Source organism: Oreochromis niloticus, linkage group LG5 (genome assembly GCF_001858045.2).
Source record: "Oreochromis niloticus isolate F11D_XX linkage group LG5, O_niloticus_UMD_NMBU, whole genome shotgun sequence".
Classification (NCBI taxonomy): domain Eukaryota; kingdom Metazoa; phylum Chordata; class Actinopteri; order Cichliformes; family Cichlidae; genus Oreochromis; species Oreochromis niloticus.
In genome coordinates, this window is record NC_031970.2 from 18770372 (window position 1) to 18784617 (window position 14246).

At 39.5% G+C, this 14246-nt stretch overlaps 1 protein-coding gene across 3 annotated transcripts in view; it reads right to left on the minus strand.

Annotated features, from left to right (window-relative positions):
* Window positions 1-14246, minus strand: part of megf6b (multiple EGF-like-domains 6b) — a 58740-nt gene that overhangs the window by 23960 nt on the left and 20534 nt on the right. For 2 of the 3 annotated variants that reach the window (XM_005459004.4, XM_019359297.2), the window contains one exon: window positions 6256-6378. In XM_005459004.4, coding sequence (XP_005459061.2) covers window positions 6256-6378 — 123 coding nt within the window. Of the gene's footprint in view, window positions 1-2377; window positions 2758-6255; window positions 6379-14246 lie in introns of those variants that run through there. The other variant, XM_005459005.4, reaches the window with a different exon arrangement.

The following is a 14246-nucleotide window of genomic DNA, read 5'->3' on the forward strand; positions in this document are numbered from 1 at the left end:
TAAATGTAAATAAAATCTAGAAATAACTCATCAACATTCATTGTGGTGCAAACTATCCGTCACATTAAAAACAGACACTTTCATTCCCTAGGTGAAAAGAAAAATGTGGACATTGATGCATAAATGCAGACGCCTCTATATGTGGGTTTGCTTTGCAGTGACTCCCACAGTTGTTAGATGTGCCAAATAGGGTAATGTGCAAAGTTTAAAATGGCCTTTGATGTCAACATAAGCAGAATATAAGCACGAACCCTTTGATGGACTGGGAAGCTGTTTAAGTTGCAACTTCTTTCATGGGAAATGTAAATGGGGCAAGAATTATGCATCGGGTGGATGGAAGAATAAAAATGAGATAATAGACTGAAAAAAATGAGATGATGGATGAAGATTAATTATTCTTCAAGTGCACTTAAACTAAAAGAAGGATCTGAATATAAACTCATGTATACAGTGACACAATTATGGTCCTGCTACATCATTAATTTTTAAGTTGAAATGCCAGACTTACGTCTGACTTGGATTAGTAGAGGATGGATGGGCGAACAGCGGATGGGCGGATAACAAATTTGGTTAGATTTAGGACACAGTAGTACTTGGTTAGAGGAAAAGATGATGGTTTTGGGTTAAAAAGAGCGTTTATTTTAGGTCATCTGGTGAATTCAAGTTCAATATTCACTCTGTGTTGTGTTTTGGTTCTCACATACTCCTAAGGGATATCTGTAAATGCTAAATGCTTCAATATGTTCCCCATTTACAACTACTGTGGGTTTATCAGAGCTTTTTCTTTCTTTCTTTGTTTCTTTTCGTCTTCTTTTTTTTTTTACCAAAAACAGCTGGCTGTTGCATCTGAAAACGAATATTGCGGGCCAAAAAAACAAAACAGCTGTAGCTAAAAGCTGACAGAACTACAGCTTTTAATAGACCTGAGGGGATGTGCTGAGCTGGGTTATGAATCTCTGAGATTGTGTGTGCCAGTAAACCATTTCACAATAGACGTGCACAAAGTCTTTTAGTACAATATGTAAAAATATTGATCATGGCAGCTGAGATAGTACATCTTGTGGTCTGTGAAAAGATGTACGGATATCAATGTCTAAATCAAAATTTGGTCTCCATGTGCTCGTGTCACACTGTGTGGGATACAGGCAGTGTGGCACCCTCACAATCCAAATCTGAGCTTCACGCAAACACTGTATTCAAGTTTCCACAGTATAGACTCGTGACACATAAATCAGAACCCAAAGTCTGTCACCCTGACGTTATAGCACACGATGGTTGAAAACTGTGTTGTAAATTATGAAATCTCAGTGGTTATTATGATAACAAAAAAGGATAATAAAAAGAAGCACATGATTAGAATAAGGACATAAATGAAGGATATGAGCATAAAGGGACTAAGATCTACATGCTTAATGGCTCTTATGAAAACCAGCCCAAGAAGCTGAATTATAGCAATATCCTTCAGCTGAACTTATCCACTCTCCATAATATCCCGCAACATCCTCGGTTATAGTGCCCGGAGCTGAAAAATGGTTCTCAAGTTTCGTTTTCTTGCTCTCTGCTGCCCACTTTAGCTTCATTTTACTCAGAAAAGCTGGCAGAGCCCCTCCTTTCATTTTTCCGTCCGTGCTGCATGTCGTCCTCTGGTTTGGTTTTGCATAAAACGGGACCAACATTGTGGAACTGCTGTTCCTGTGCCGACTGCAGCACACAGTCAGCGGATCAACTCCAGCCTGCTTTCCACATCCAGAACATAATCCTCCTCGATCTCCAGCCAAAGCCTCAACAGCACTTGGCTTCTAAACAGGGTGTATTAATTCTCTGCCTGTAGCTACCTACAGCACAGTGCTGTCTTCACGGAAAATTACTTAGGATCTATTTAGGATAGGTGATTTTTTTTTTAATTTGGACATTAGAACAAATATTTTTGAACAATCTTGACTCACCACCAAGAATTACATAAGGGACCATAGGGATTATTCCTCACCGCAATAGTCAATAAAGCTCATTTTTTCATGTGCTGATAAAAGTGATGCATTTATCAGAGAGAAAAATTAGCTGAACGCTGCCAGACAGAGCAGACACATTATCAGTCAGATGGATTAACTCCTCCTGCTACTGTAAACTCCCTACATGTTCATTTAGCCCTCTGTAAAAAGAAATGTGCTTAAAGTTTTAAAAGAGAAATGCAAATTGTTGAATTTTCTGTAATATGATAGAAATGTACATATTGTAAAATAACACAAAGGTGTGCAATTTAAATATCAGCGCTGCTAAATAAGTAACTTTCGCATTTCTTTACAATTTTATTCCAAAATCAGCATTAGAGCTGCTGCCACTGCTTCATTTGCATTTTGGCTCAGAAATGATCACTTACCTGCAGCCAGGTAGCCAAAGTCGTAGCCGCGGTATCCATGGTAACAGTGTGGCCTATAGCAAATCCTTCTATAGTAACTGTATGGATAGTTTGCAGCAGAAGTCAAAGACACCACTGCTACAATGACCACCAAAAACAAACTCCAGCATCCTGGTGACAAAGCCATCACTGGGGTTTAATAAATCAAAAACCATTTAAAACAAAAGGAAAAAAAAGATTTTAGAAATGCCCAAAGATCTGTTGCAAAAGATCTACTGTCAACATTTTTGTTAAGGCTAATAAGTATGTTTTATTAAAATAAATGACCATGCTCCGGTAAAGACTGGTCTGAAATAACATGGTTAGTACTTCTTTTTCACTCTGTCTCCTGAATTTTCTTTCCCCCTCCCTCCCTCCATCTCCCTCTCTCTACTTCACCCTCCCAAAGCTCGATGTCCATCACATCATAGATCCTCCTCTCCCTCCTTTTTCTCTTTCCCACTTGTCCCCACATTTCCCTTTCTACCCCAACCTATATGCAGCACATCCAGTACTGCATTAACTACAAAAAAAATCTGTATTTCACAAGCCAGGAGTGATTGATTTCTTTCCCTCATTTTGCTCACTCAGCCACTGTGTTTTCACATTTCTTCAAAGAATATTATGTGTGTAAAAAGTGAGGATTTATGAGTGGTCATAAGTCAGGTGTTGCAGAAGGAATGTGAATCGTCTAGAGGATGTGCTGACTAATATATTTTTCTTTTGATACTGACATGTATCAAAAAAGTCTGTCACCAAAGGAACGTCCAATTTGACGAGTGCCAGAAGTCAAATTCGGTATTTTCAATCCAAACATCTGAGAAAGGAATGCATCTCACGGTCTATTCAATAGCAGATCCATTGTGCTCTCTCTCATCTGATGCCAACACATACAAACACCGCAGCACGACCCCAACAGTGCTGTAAAGAAAAAGTGCAAAATCATCTTTATGATCAGCATCCCATCACCCATTGGAAGAGAAATGATACAAAGAGGCTTCTTTTATGACTTTTATAACTCCTCTTTTTAATAATTTATCCTTACTTAAAGTCTTTGTGCAAGCATCTAAGAAGTTTGCAACATTGTATATTTATGCTAAACAAATATTAGACTCATTGGGACAATGAAGCCAGCCAGAAGAAGAAAATAAGCCTGATTAAGTAAGGAATATGCATAATAAGCCCAAAAGCCTGTGAAAACAACTCACCAGAGTAAAAAGGAAATATGGACCGAGTACCAGCAAAGAGAAACTTGGCAACACCAAGGTGTTTTCCCTTAAAAATATTCTTTACAGTAAGCGCTCTGTTCTCTGGGTTAGCGTGGGCATCTAGTACCTGCTGATTTTAGTTTGGGATTATTCTGGCGTGTGCCAAGTATTACTCCCATCTTCCAGTTTGTAATGGTCCAAGCTAAAAAGTTAATTTGACATGACGGCTAACGTGTTGACACTACGGCTCAACACTCAACATGACAACTGTTACTGTTGGCTCTCTCAGCACCATTTGTATCAGTCCTGCAGAGTCCTAACAAATAAATAAAAAGAAATTTGAGCATATTGCTAACTGTTTAAAACGAGGTTCCCCAATGCACTGGCTGGTTTACAATCCCACCCAGAGTGATTTATTCTTGAGGGCCATAGATTGTAAATAACAGATAGACATTGATACTCTGATGCCATCCACTGCTTCAACTTTGCATTTTGGCAGCAACCATCTTGTTCTGTTAAAAAACAGACTTCGTGAGTGGGTGTTGGATTTGCTGGAGAAACAAATAATCCTGCATGCTTATATCTGGGTTATGAATCATACCCTGGTTTATTATCTATTTTTGTCTACTATAATTTATTAAATGATATCCTAGTATATTAAATGAGACTTGAGAGTACAGATTGAAAACATAAACTCATTAGAAAAGTGCTTAATGAGGGTTTTAAATTAACTGGACAGCAGGATCATTTTCACACCTTCTTCAATCAGAGGACTCACCCCCTTTAGGCCATTAGAAAGAAAACAGCCTTAAGGCAAGTCTGTTCCTACCAACAAGTTATGTCCCTGTTTTAAATACAGTGCATGTGAAAAGCTAACTGAATTGATTTGTCTCTCATCTGGACTCCTGCGCCTCTGCAGCCCTCTGAGCTTCGGGCTGTCATCGAAATGAAAAGCAGATCACTTTCCAGAGACAGGGCGAGACAAACACAACTCTAGCTTTAACCTCTAAAGCATCAAACATTGAAAGCTAGCCAGTTTCTTTTACCTCTGTTAATACTCCTGTCAGTTACAGACAATTAGGGCATTAATGCTGAGGGTAGCTGTTTTTCTCCAGTACACACCAGTGGCAAAGACAGACAGCTATGAAAGCCAGCTGTGACAACGTTCACATCAGCTCTCCTAATAACCGTGACCTGGATCAGATCTCTCACTGGTTCCTCCTGCAGCCGTACCACAGAGCACTCCGGCGTCTCTTCTCTGGGCTTGGCTGGTACACACAGGATTCATTATTCTGATTAAAGCCCTTGCAGAGATTTCCTAACCAGAAACATCAAACTATGATGAAGTAAAAACAAATCTCATGGGAAAATATCAGTTTTGATGAAATACAGGGCAGAGATACTGGGCTTCATGATAGATAGCTACAGTTTTCTATTTACCAGACACCGAGTCATGATGTCAAGATAATTTTATTATCTATGATGTGCAATGCAAAAATAGCTGGTACTGTGGTTCACTCAAATTGACAATCAGATTGTTTTGGCATGAGGTGACATTTCCAAGTAGCATTAAACTAATAAATGGCAATGAATGTTCCCTTTACAAGGGATCATTTGTAGTGTCGGAGTAACTTGTGCTTTTAGGAGTTATCTACACAGACAACAGAAATATGCACAACTGCAAGTTAAAAAAAGAAAAAAACAGCTACAACAGCTGATTATTTTGAGAATATTTGTATCAGAAAACCAACCATATGACAATCAGAACCTCAATGTTTCCATCATAAATAATCTAATTTTTTATTTTCATATTTTTTATAATGTTTCTTTATGAGATGAAGTGTTACTGAGAGCACAGCTCTTTTCTGAACCCGATTCTGTTAGAAGTTCCTTCCTCCCCATCGTTGCCAACTTCTTGCTAATAGTGCCTTGAGGCAACTGTTGTTGTGATTTGGCGCTATATAAATAAATAACTTCCAGGGTTAAAAAGCTTGCTCAAGGGCATCCCAATGGAAGAAATTCATTACTTCTTCTATCCTCCTGCCTGGAGCTAAAACCACCAACCTTTAGGTCACAAGACCAATTGTACCCCATACAGACATTAAAGAGAAAGTCTTTGTCACCTGTCACCAGCAGTTGATTGCTAGTGGACATTCTGGGGTACAAGCTGCCTAGGAGGTAACTTTGCAGTAGTATCCTTCACTGTCATTGGTATTTAGTTCAATCAGCTGCCTTGACGTTTAACTTCAAATCATCTAACTTTCCCACTTTGAGTCAGCAGCAGTCATTTCCCTTGCCTGATGTCCCTGAATGTAACTGACTTCTTGTGGCCTCTGGTCATTCCCTTACTTCTCAGATTTTAGGACTCTCTCTCCAGACCCACAGAGGACATCATACAACTGTTTTAAGAGACTGAATCTGTTAAGGGGCATCCACACATTGTTACATATCGCTTTATTGCTGACATTTGGATACTAGTGTACTTTCCAGGCTACAGTTGCCTAGGTAACCTTCTAACAAATTTACAACTCTGTCTGCAAATCATTTCCTGTGTGGATGCCCTGTAATTATGATAATTTATGTGTCATTAATGCACTTGTAAAATGTGTAAAATTCCCAGAGAGCCGTTTTGAAATTAAACACCACACTGACCTTGACATGTTTTTCCATCTTCGTTCAGTTTCTGTCCAGGAGGACACCTGCAGTAGAAACTTCCAATGGTGTTACAGCAGAGAGCTTCACAGCCTCCATTGGTCTCTTCACATTCATTCACATCTGACAGGGGAAAAATACGACAAAGCACTGATGAAATGTTTATTCCTCACTTTTAATCTCCTTATTATTATTTACATGTGAACTAAAGTTAAACTTCTGAGAAGAAGAATAAAGGATAGATCATGCTAAATGAAAAGGATGTACTGAAATACTGTCTAAGATAAAACAGGGTTATGCTTCTTTGAGCATGAGAGACTCTCACTTCCTTTTCATGTTGTTCTATTGTGTTTTAAATGTCGTGCGTGAATAAACTTGGATGTGTCAAAAGTACTGAAGGGCCTGGAACTACAAGAAAATTGCTGTGGTACGCTTGGTGCCCTTTTTCCGTCCTTCAGTTTGTTTCTTGGTACCAACTTGAAGGAAAATAGGGAAAAAAAAGAAGAAAAAAAGGAAAAAAAAGGTATAATATATCCAGAAGAGAATCAAACTATAAACAGTGATTAATTAAGAGGAACAAATGGAAATATGAGGCAGTAACATGTTGCCCTCGTTCACTCGTACCTGTAAACCTACACCAACATGAACCAGAGCAAGGATTTGTCCTGTTCATGCAAAACATCCTGAACACTTCCACATAAGCTCACAGCTTTCCATTTCATTCCCAATCATTAAACGTGCTGCCAAATCTGTCATCAACAACACAAGATAAAATCTTTCCCTGCAGTTCCCAAACTACCCATAATGACCAGGGTCAGATACAGGCGCTGACCGTCCAGCCTATCATAACTGAAGCGGCAGAGATTCCACATAATGAGGAGATGTTAAAATTGAGACTAAAGGGAATAATGTGTAACAGATTATTCAGTTTACACCACAGTTTAAGGACACGGATGCGGATTCACTGCATTACTATTAAATTTAGTTCATATGGAACATTGTCAGCAGAGATCATGCTCGGAGCAAAGTTTTATACCTGATGACACTGGGTGTTTTACTTGCCATGCCAGCAGAAGGAATCTTGGACTGAAAAACTGAAGGCTATGGAAAAATTTAAGGAGGAACATTCACTTGGCACTCGGCACCTTGTAAACTTTCTCCACGTTCATAAAACGAGGAGAGTTACTGTACCGACCGAAGAGTACGAACGCAGAGAAAATTGCTTTATTAGAGCTTTTTTCCCCTTTACTAGCAAAGCTTGCTCACGTTGCAGTGCCAGCGTCTAACCAGCCAATTAAACGATTTCCCTCTCAGTTTACAACATCTGGAAATGTTCGGACTGAAAACAGCGAACTCTCTTTTGGCAATGGGATGTCACCTTTAACATTAATACAATTTTATTACGCAGTGAAACATAACTTATAATCAGTTTACTACACCGATCCTTTTTAGAAGCAGTACAGCTAGAGACCTTATTTGTGATCCTTACCAATTTTTATATGCGACCTACATCACAAGCTTAAATTAATGGGTCTGGGTCCTGGGGTAAGAGAGAGTGCCCACCTTTTGCTACAGTTCATTTAGCTTGTAATATATGGACCGTGGAAAATGGCAGTCTCGATGCAGAAAAACAACCAGGCAATGTGACCTGAAGTCAAGGTCAGAACTGAGCACTGACGATCCCCCTCCATCCCCAGGCCACACACCTGTGGCAGCTTGAGCAGGGGTTTGAGCAGGGTCACTGTCACGCTCATCATTCTCTAAGTCTTTCTGCCCAATAAGAGAGCAGGAATGTGGACCTGCAATGGGTCAGGAAGAGAATACACAAAGCAGCAGTGGAATACTGAATGTCTCCCCTGGCTCAGTAACATACCATATAGTCCTTATTTCTCCATCAGGATGGGAGTTTTAATGAGCAGGACTTTGCACAGGCTGCACACAGAGATGGAGCTTTAATTAGATTTTAGGTATATAAATATTAAGCACTGTATATATTTTCCTTTTCCAATGGAGAGTATTTGAAAAAACAGTAGTTACAAAACTCCAAAATCTCTGTGATAGTGTTCATACTAAAATAAGCTTAATCCAAAACTGCCACAAAAACCAGCCACAAAAGTTATCTCAGATTTTTAAACCTAATGACCGCTGAGCTGAATATGGTGGTTGAAACAGAGGTTACAAACCTACTTTAACCTAGAGAGGGGGGGTTGGTGATATTTTTTTCCATTGCACTCTAACCCATCTATCAAACCGTCACCAGACTGAACCTCCAGCAGAGGTACCAGACACTGAAACAAGAGCTTTTAAGTAGGGAAGCGTTTAAAGATCAGCGCCTTCCCGTGAACATCAGATCACAGAGGTTTCTTCTGCGCCTCTGTGGTGGGGATGAGTGTGTGTGTCTTTTCCAATGAGATCAGATGCCTGGAACATAGCGGTGTGTCTGCAGCCCAACTTCTGCCCTCAGTCAAAGGGCAGCGCTCAGGGTTGAACCCATGCCGTCTCTCATGAGACCATTTCACCATATGGTAGATACCTAGCTATGTCAGTTATGCAGCACACACTTCTCTTAGAGATAAACCAATTATATGTCAATTTTAACATCACTGAATTTACACCAGAAATGAGAAAATATGATTAAATAAAAATCATTGAGTTGACGGTTATAAAATCTCATCTTTGGATGTATTCAAGGAGTTAGATGAGACAGTCACTTAGCTCAGTGTTGCACAGCAAAAGATAATAGCAGCCTATGTCAATCATATCCTGTTCTTTGTTTAAAAAAATATATGCCTTTAATTGTTTTAACCATAAAATGTTAAAAATGCCAATCACAATATGCTAAAGTGGTGAGTTGAATATATAAAAAAGGAAAAGGCACTGAATGAGCTGCAAAGACACATCTAATATGCTTGATTTTTATTTCCTTTTCATCAAATTTGGAAGAGTTAAATTGAGAATTTTTACCACCAAGTTCTCCCCTCTTGCTGGTAGGACATAGGCAAAGCACCTCATGCCCAAGTCACCCAGAGGACACCCTAGTCAGTTGCCCGGGTCACCTCAACTAGACCTTTCAATATGGAGAAATGACGGCTCTACTCTGAGCCCCTCACAAAAGACCAACCTCCTCATCCTGCCTCAAACGGAGAGTCCAGACACATTTCTGCCATTTTGACCAAAGTACAAATACTTGTTTTGCCAGAGGTTTTTCAAATGTCCCTCAGCATTTCACCCAATCCTCTTGCCCAAGGCTTTTCTTACAGTTGTGGAGCTGTTACTGAGTAAAATTTGAGATATTCATTGGTGGAAAATTAAACAACGTACATCCTGAAAACAAAATATATAGAGGTATAATATATATATTTGGTATATAATTTACTATGGCTTACTTTCATATCAGCCCGGCAGCAGAGTCACTGTGTTTAGTTTTATTTAGGCCTCTAACAAAGACGTGCTGATACAACTGCATGCTAATTTTGGAGGCTGTAGTTAGTGGTTCGGTATTTTATTGCAGTGTACTGAGAGCTTCCTGATGTTTATAGAAGAAGAGGGGCCACATTCCCCAAAACCAAGACCATCTCCTCTAACACCATGAAATAAAAAGTTCATAAATTGTTACATTACCATTAAGGAGACGAGAGAAGAGACACTATTTTATCAAATACTTATTTTTAACTTATGTACTCCATCATGGACTAACTACACTGACACCCCGAGCATAGGAATGACCAATAACATCATTAAAATTAATTTTAAGCAAACCCTGGAAATGTTTCTTACCTTCTAACCTCTTCAAGTATAAATAAAGGTGGAGTTTCTTCTCATTGTTCTCTATGAACAATGAGAAGAAACTCCACCTTTATGAAAGACAAACTGAGCTGTTATGTCTTCTTGAATTCTAATAAAAACACATCTTTGGAAATGTATAAAAACTATGCGTTTCCTCACAGTGTACACTCTGTGCTAAAGCAACCTGTAAATAGTAAGAAAATAATGAAAGCTCCCCTAAAACTTTTTTTAACGCCTCTTCAGAAGGACATGCCTCTTATATGAAAGTTCAGCTGCAGCAGATCTTCGAGTTTACATTTTTGTGCTGTATTGTGTGACTTCCTCAGATAAGGATGACCACTGCTCCCAGTAGGTTGAGGCTCATGTCTTGCTGGGCTAGCTGTGCCAAAGAAAACCACCAGGCCTATGATATTATCTCGAGGGGGTCACGGGCTGGAAAAATTGCAGCATTCACTGAAGATCGGGGGGGGGACACTGTGGATATCACTAAGCTTTTTCCTTTTAGGGCCCTGATCTAAAACCCTGCTGGTGTAGAAATGTGCTTTGCTAGTGTTCATTCTTCACTGTACCCCTACAGTCCAAACAGCTGCTTTCATTTACCAGGTGCTGCAAAGATGGGATTGGCTCGAGGTTGCATGAGATGCATTTGAGTCAGAAGTATCACTGAGACTTCTCTGCTGCTGACCTGCGCACGCGGCAAAAGGTGAATCACAGTTTACAACTGAGAAACTCACTGCCTATGAACTCACTGACCACTTCACACTCTTCAAACTCATCCTCTCCTTTGACCTCCAGTTTAACCAATCGATAAAATGTTTATTGTAAAAAGGCTAATTCAGAAAGGCAGGAGCACAAACCTGAACTGGTGAAATACGCTCACCAAAGCTCACAAAAATATTATCAAAGTTCGCATTTTATAAACACAGTAATTCCTTGTAATGCTTTCCTGCCAAAAAGCAATCCTTGCACTGTGTCACATGTACAGGTAATCTACAAGTAAACAACAGCAGGGGTTAGGAAGCTGGCTCACTTTTCATGCTTTTCATGCCAAGTTTAATCTCAAGAAGCAAGCAGTGTCATTCTGATGTTTAGTCCTTCAGTTCAGGTCTAAATAAATCAGTTAATAGATTTATAAAAGTCTGATATTTCATGCATATTTATAAATATTGCTGAGAAGCTCTTCAGATGAGTCCTGCTGCCCAGATTTAATATAAAGCACGTTTAATATAAAAAATATCAGAAGTAAAAATAAAGAAACTGCAAATACTTATGTATCTTTCTTTCCTTCACCTCTGCAAGTCATCAGCTCAAGTTCAATACCGCCCCCTACTGGTAGCCTTCTGCTACATCAGTAGCATCCAGGTGTGAAGCCATTTCTTAAGCTGACACGCTGTGATCCAGCTCTGCTCCTATTCATCCTGTAACTAAAACACAGCTGCTACAATTCACAGTCCAAGAAAACCACACGCATCAAAGTGCCTGTTCTGATAAAACATCTTTCACTTTGGCGTGCCACACTGGCTTTTACCAGAAAAAAAAGTGCATGCCCTATTAAACATCTTATAATTTCCACCCTTAGTCATATTTAATGCATTCTTAGTGCCAGTTTGAGGCACGGGTTTCTTCCCAAAGCCCTGTAATTGTGGCCAACGTGCTGCTGAGTGCTTTGTTAAGTGGCACTGGCAATAGGACGTGGTGTGGCTTTCCTTAAACCAGAGTTAAAAAAAAACACACCCTTTAATGAAAACCACACAACGACCTCTATGATGTGTATTTACTTCTATTGACAAACCGCTAACGTTTCCATGAAGTCATTTACAATCTGAATCAGGCCTTGAGTAGAAAGTTGTATCATGGAGGAAGGTGTAGTTAAAACCTTTTAAAATACTTCTAAAATCTAAAAAGAAAAAAAAAATCCTTGTAACCAGGCAAGAACTACGTTTGCTTCAAGATGAATCATTCAACTTGCGGATTTAACAGAGACTCTGTCCACTCTCTCTGGGCCCAAGCACAAAAAACCTCTGAAAGTCGCTGTCATGAATAAATGCACCACCAACACTGACCCTCCAGAGTAATACAGCACTTGGTTCCCAGTCAGTTCGCTATGGACACCGAGGAAAGAAAAGTTGCTAACTACTGTAAGAAAGATGTATAAATGTTTATTAGTTGAAATAATTCTTGGTACCAGCTTAAAAAGAAATGCCTTTTGTTGTTTTTACGTCTTTAAACAGCTCATAAAGTCAACAGTGGTGTTTTTCTGTGATTACAGAGTTCTCGTGTGAAAACAGATGATCAGAATGTAAATTCACTGCTTATCTGTCGACTCCAACAGTTGTGTTTTGTTGTTGTTCAGTTCTTGTCCAAAGGCATGTGTTGACAAGAGGAAGAGACAAGCAGCAGATAGTTACACTGACAGAATCACTGAGAGGCTGTCTGACTCTCAGGTCAAAAAACTAATCAAATGACTGTAGTAGTCTGCAGTAGTCTGTGTGCACCTTATCATAGCATCTGACTGCTGAGACCTGTTTTCTTTTCTCTTTTTTTAAATTCTTGCACATTTGACCACAAGAGAATTATAACCGATATCAAAAGAGACTAAATCCAGTGTTTACGTTTGTTTAGTGAACATTCTGCACTACTGAGTCCTAAACTCCTCTAATCCCCCTTTTGATGATCCATTTCACTGCACTGATAGGCAAGCTTTTAAATGTTTGTGCATATAAATGTGCAAAGGTTTGAGTCAAGTGTTCCTAGTGTGTATTTATGTGACAAGGGATGACTGAACTGCTTTGTTCCCAGACATAAACAGTTGAAGTGACATTAGTAAAAATCACAAAATTATGCAATAGCCAGTCACCCCAAACTGAAGTGTTGCAACCTGATTTACACAAAGATGTTAATTAAAGGTTTCTGGCATCTGTCACTCAGTCTTACTTTCAGTAAAAGTTACAGATAAAAGCAGAAGACTGCAGCTGCATGAACCCACGCATGTCTCTGGATAACATTTTATGATGTACACAGCTGAACAAGAGGACCCTTGAGGGATTGCCGTCTGACCCTTATGCACGTGCTCTCTCACTGCTCTACCTGTTAGGACCTGTCTTCTCAAGCTTTGACCCAGGAGTTTAGAGCGCCTGGGAAAGCACACTGAGGTCTGCAGGAATCCAAAAATTACTTGTTGTGGTTTCCAGCCTGTCTCCGTCTTGGCTGCACACACTACAAAGGTATGCACAGGGCATGAGTCCAGGGAAAGTCGCCCAGAGCCAAGTGCTTTCAGGGCAAAAGATGGCAGGTACGTGACAGGCTACCATGGTCAAGAGAAGGAATAAACACTGAAAACATTGAAGTTTGGATCGATTGATACACAGCTGTGACATTCTGCATAGGACCTCTTGGTTGATTAATATGTGAGTCGACCAGCAAGCTGAGTAACGCTAATCTAAAATGACATGCATTGCATATAGAGTCTTTTTAATGAAATGACGGAATAATGTTTAAGAACAGCTCAAAACCTTTTTCATTAAGATCAGTGATTCACAGCCCTTTTTGGTTTTGTGATTATTTAAAATTGAAATTGAAAATAGAAAAAAATGATAACATAAACAGGATCCATCCTTAGAGTCTGTGGGCGGTTTTAAAGAAGGTCAGGTTCTGAGTCAGCTCACTCCGATCAGGTCTGAGGGCGACTCAGCTGTACGACCAGTCCAAACATTAAAATGATGCCACCCATGCTAATAAATTAAACAGAGAACTGGGTAAATCGTTCTCTCTCACGTATATTTTATACATCTTTCTAGTGACTCTTCTTATTTTGTGATTCCTATCGCTTTTTTTAAGCTTCCAGTTAGATAAAGAGAATCAAACTACAGTCTGATTTTTTTAAATACAGCCTTTGTATATGAAAGGGGCTTTTCTTTACATTTAACATGTGCTTTTCACACCTCAAGTAACATCAGCATGAATGGCAGCGCACTGAACGATAACACTGTTGGGTGAATGCTCGCTGAAGCTAAATGGCTTCCATATGAACACAGCAGTGGAAATAATGTCACAGATGGAGGAAAAAAACAGAGATTTGGTTCGAAATGTTGAATAAACAAGGAGCTGATAAGGAGCAGATCAGGAGAATCGGGGCACCACTGGCAGGTGAAAGGATCAGTCCACACTGATTACGCCTTTAACTCTGTTTTGCAAACTCTTGTCAC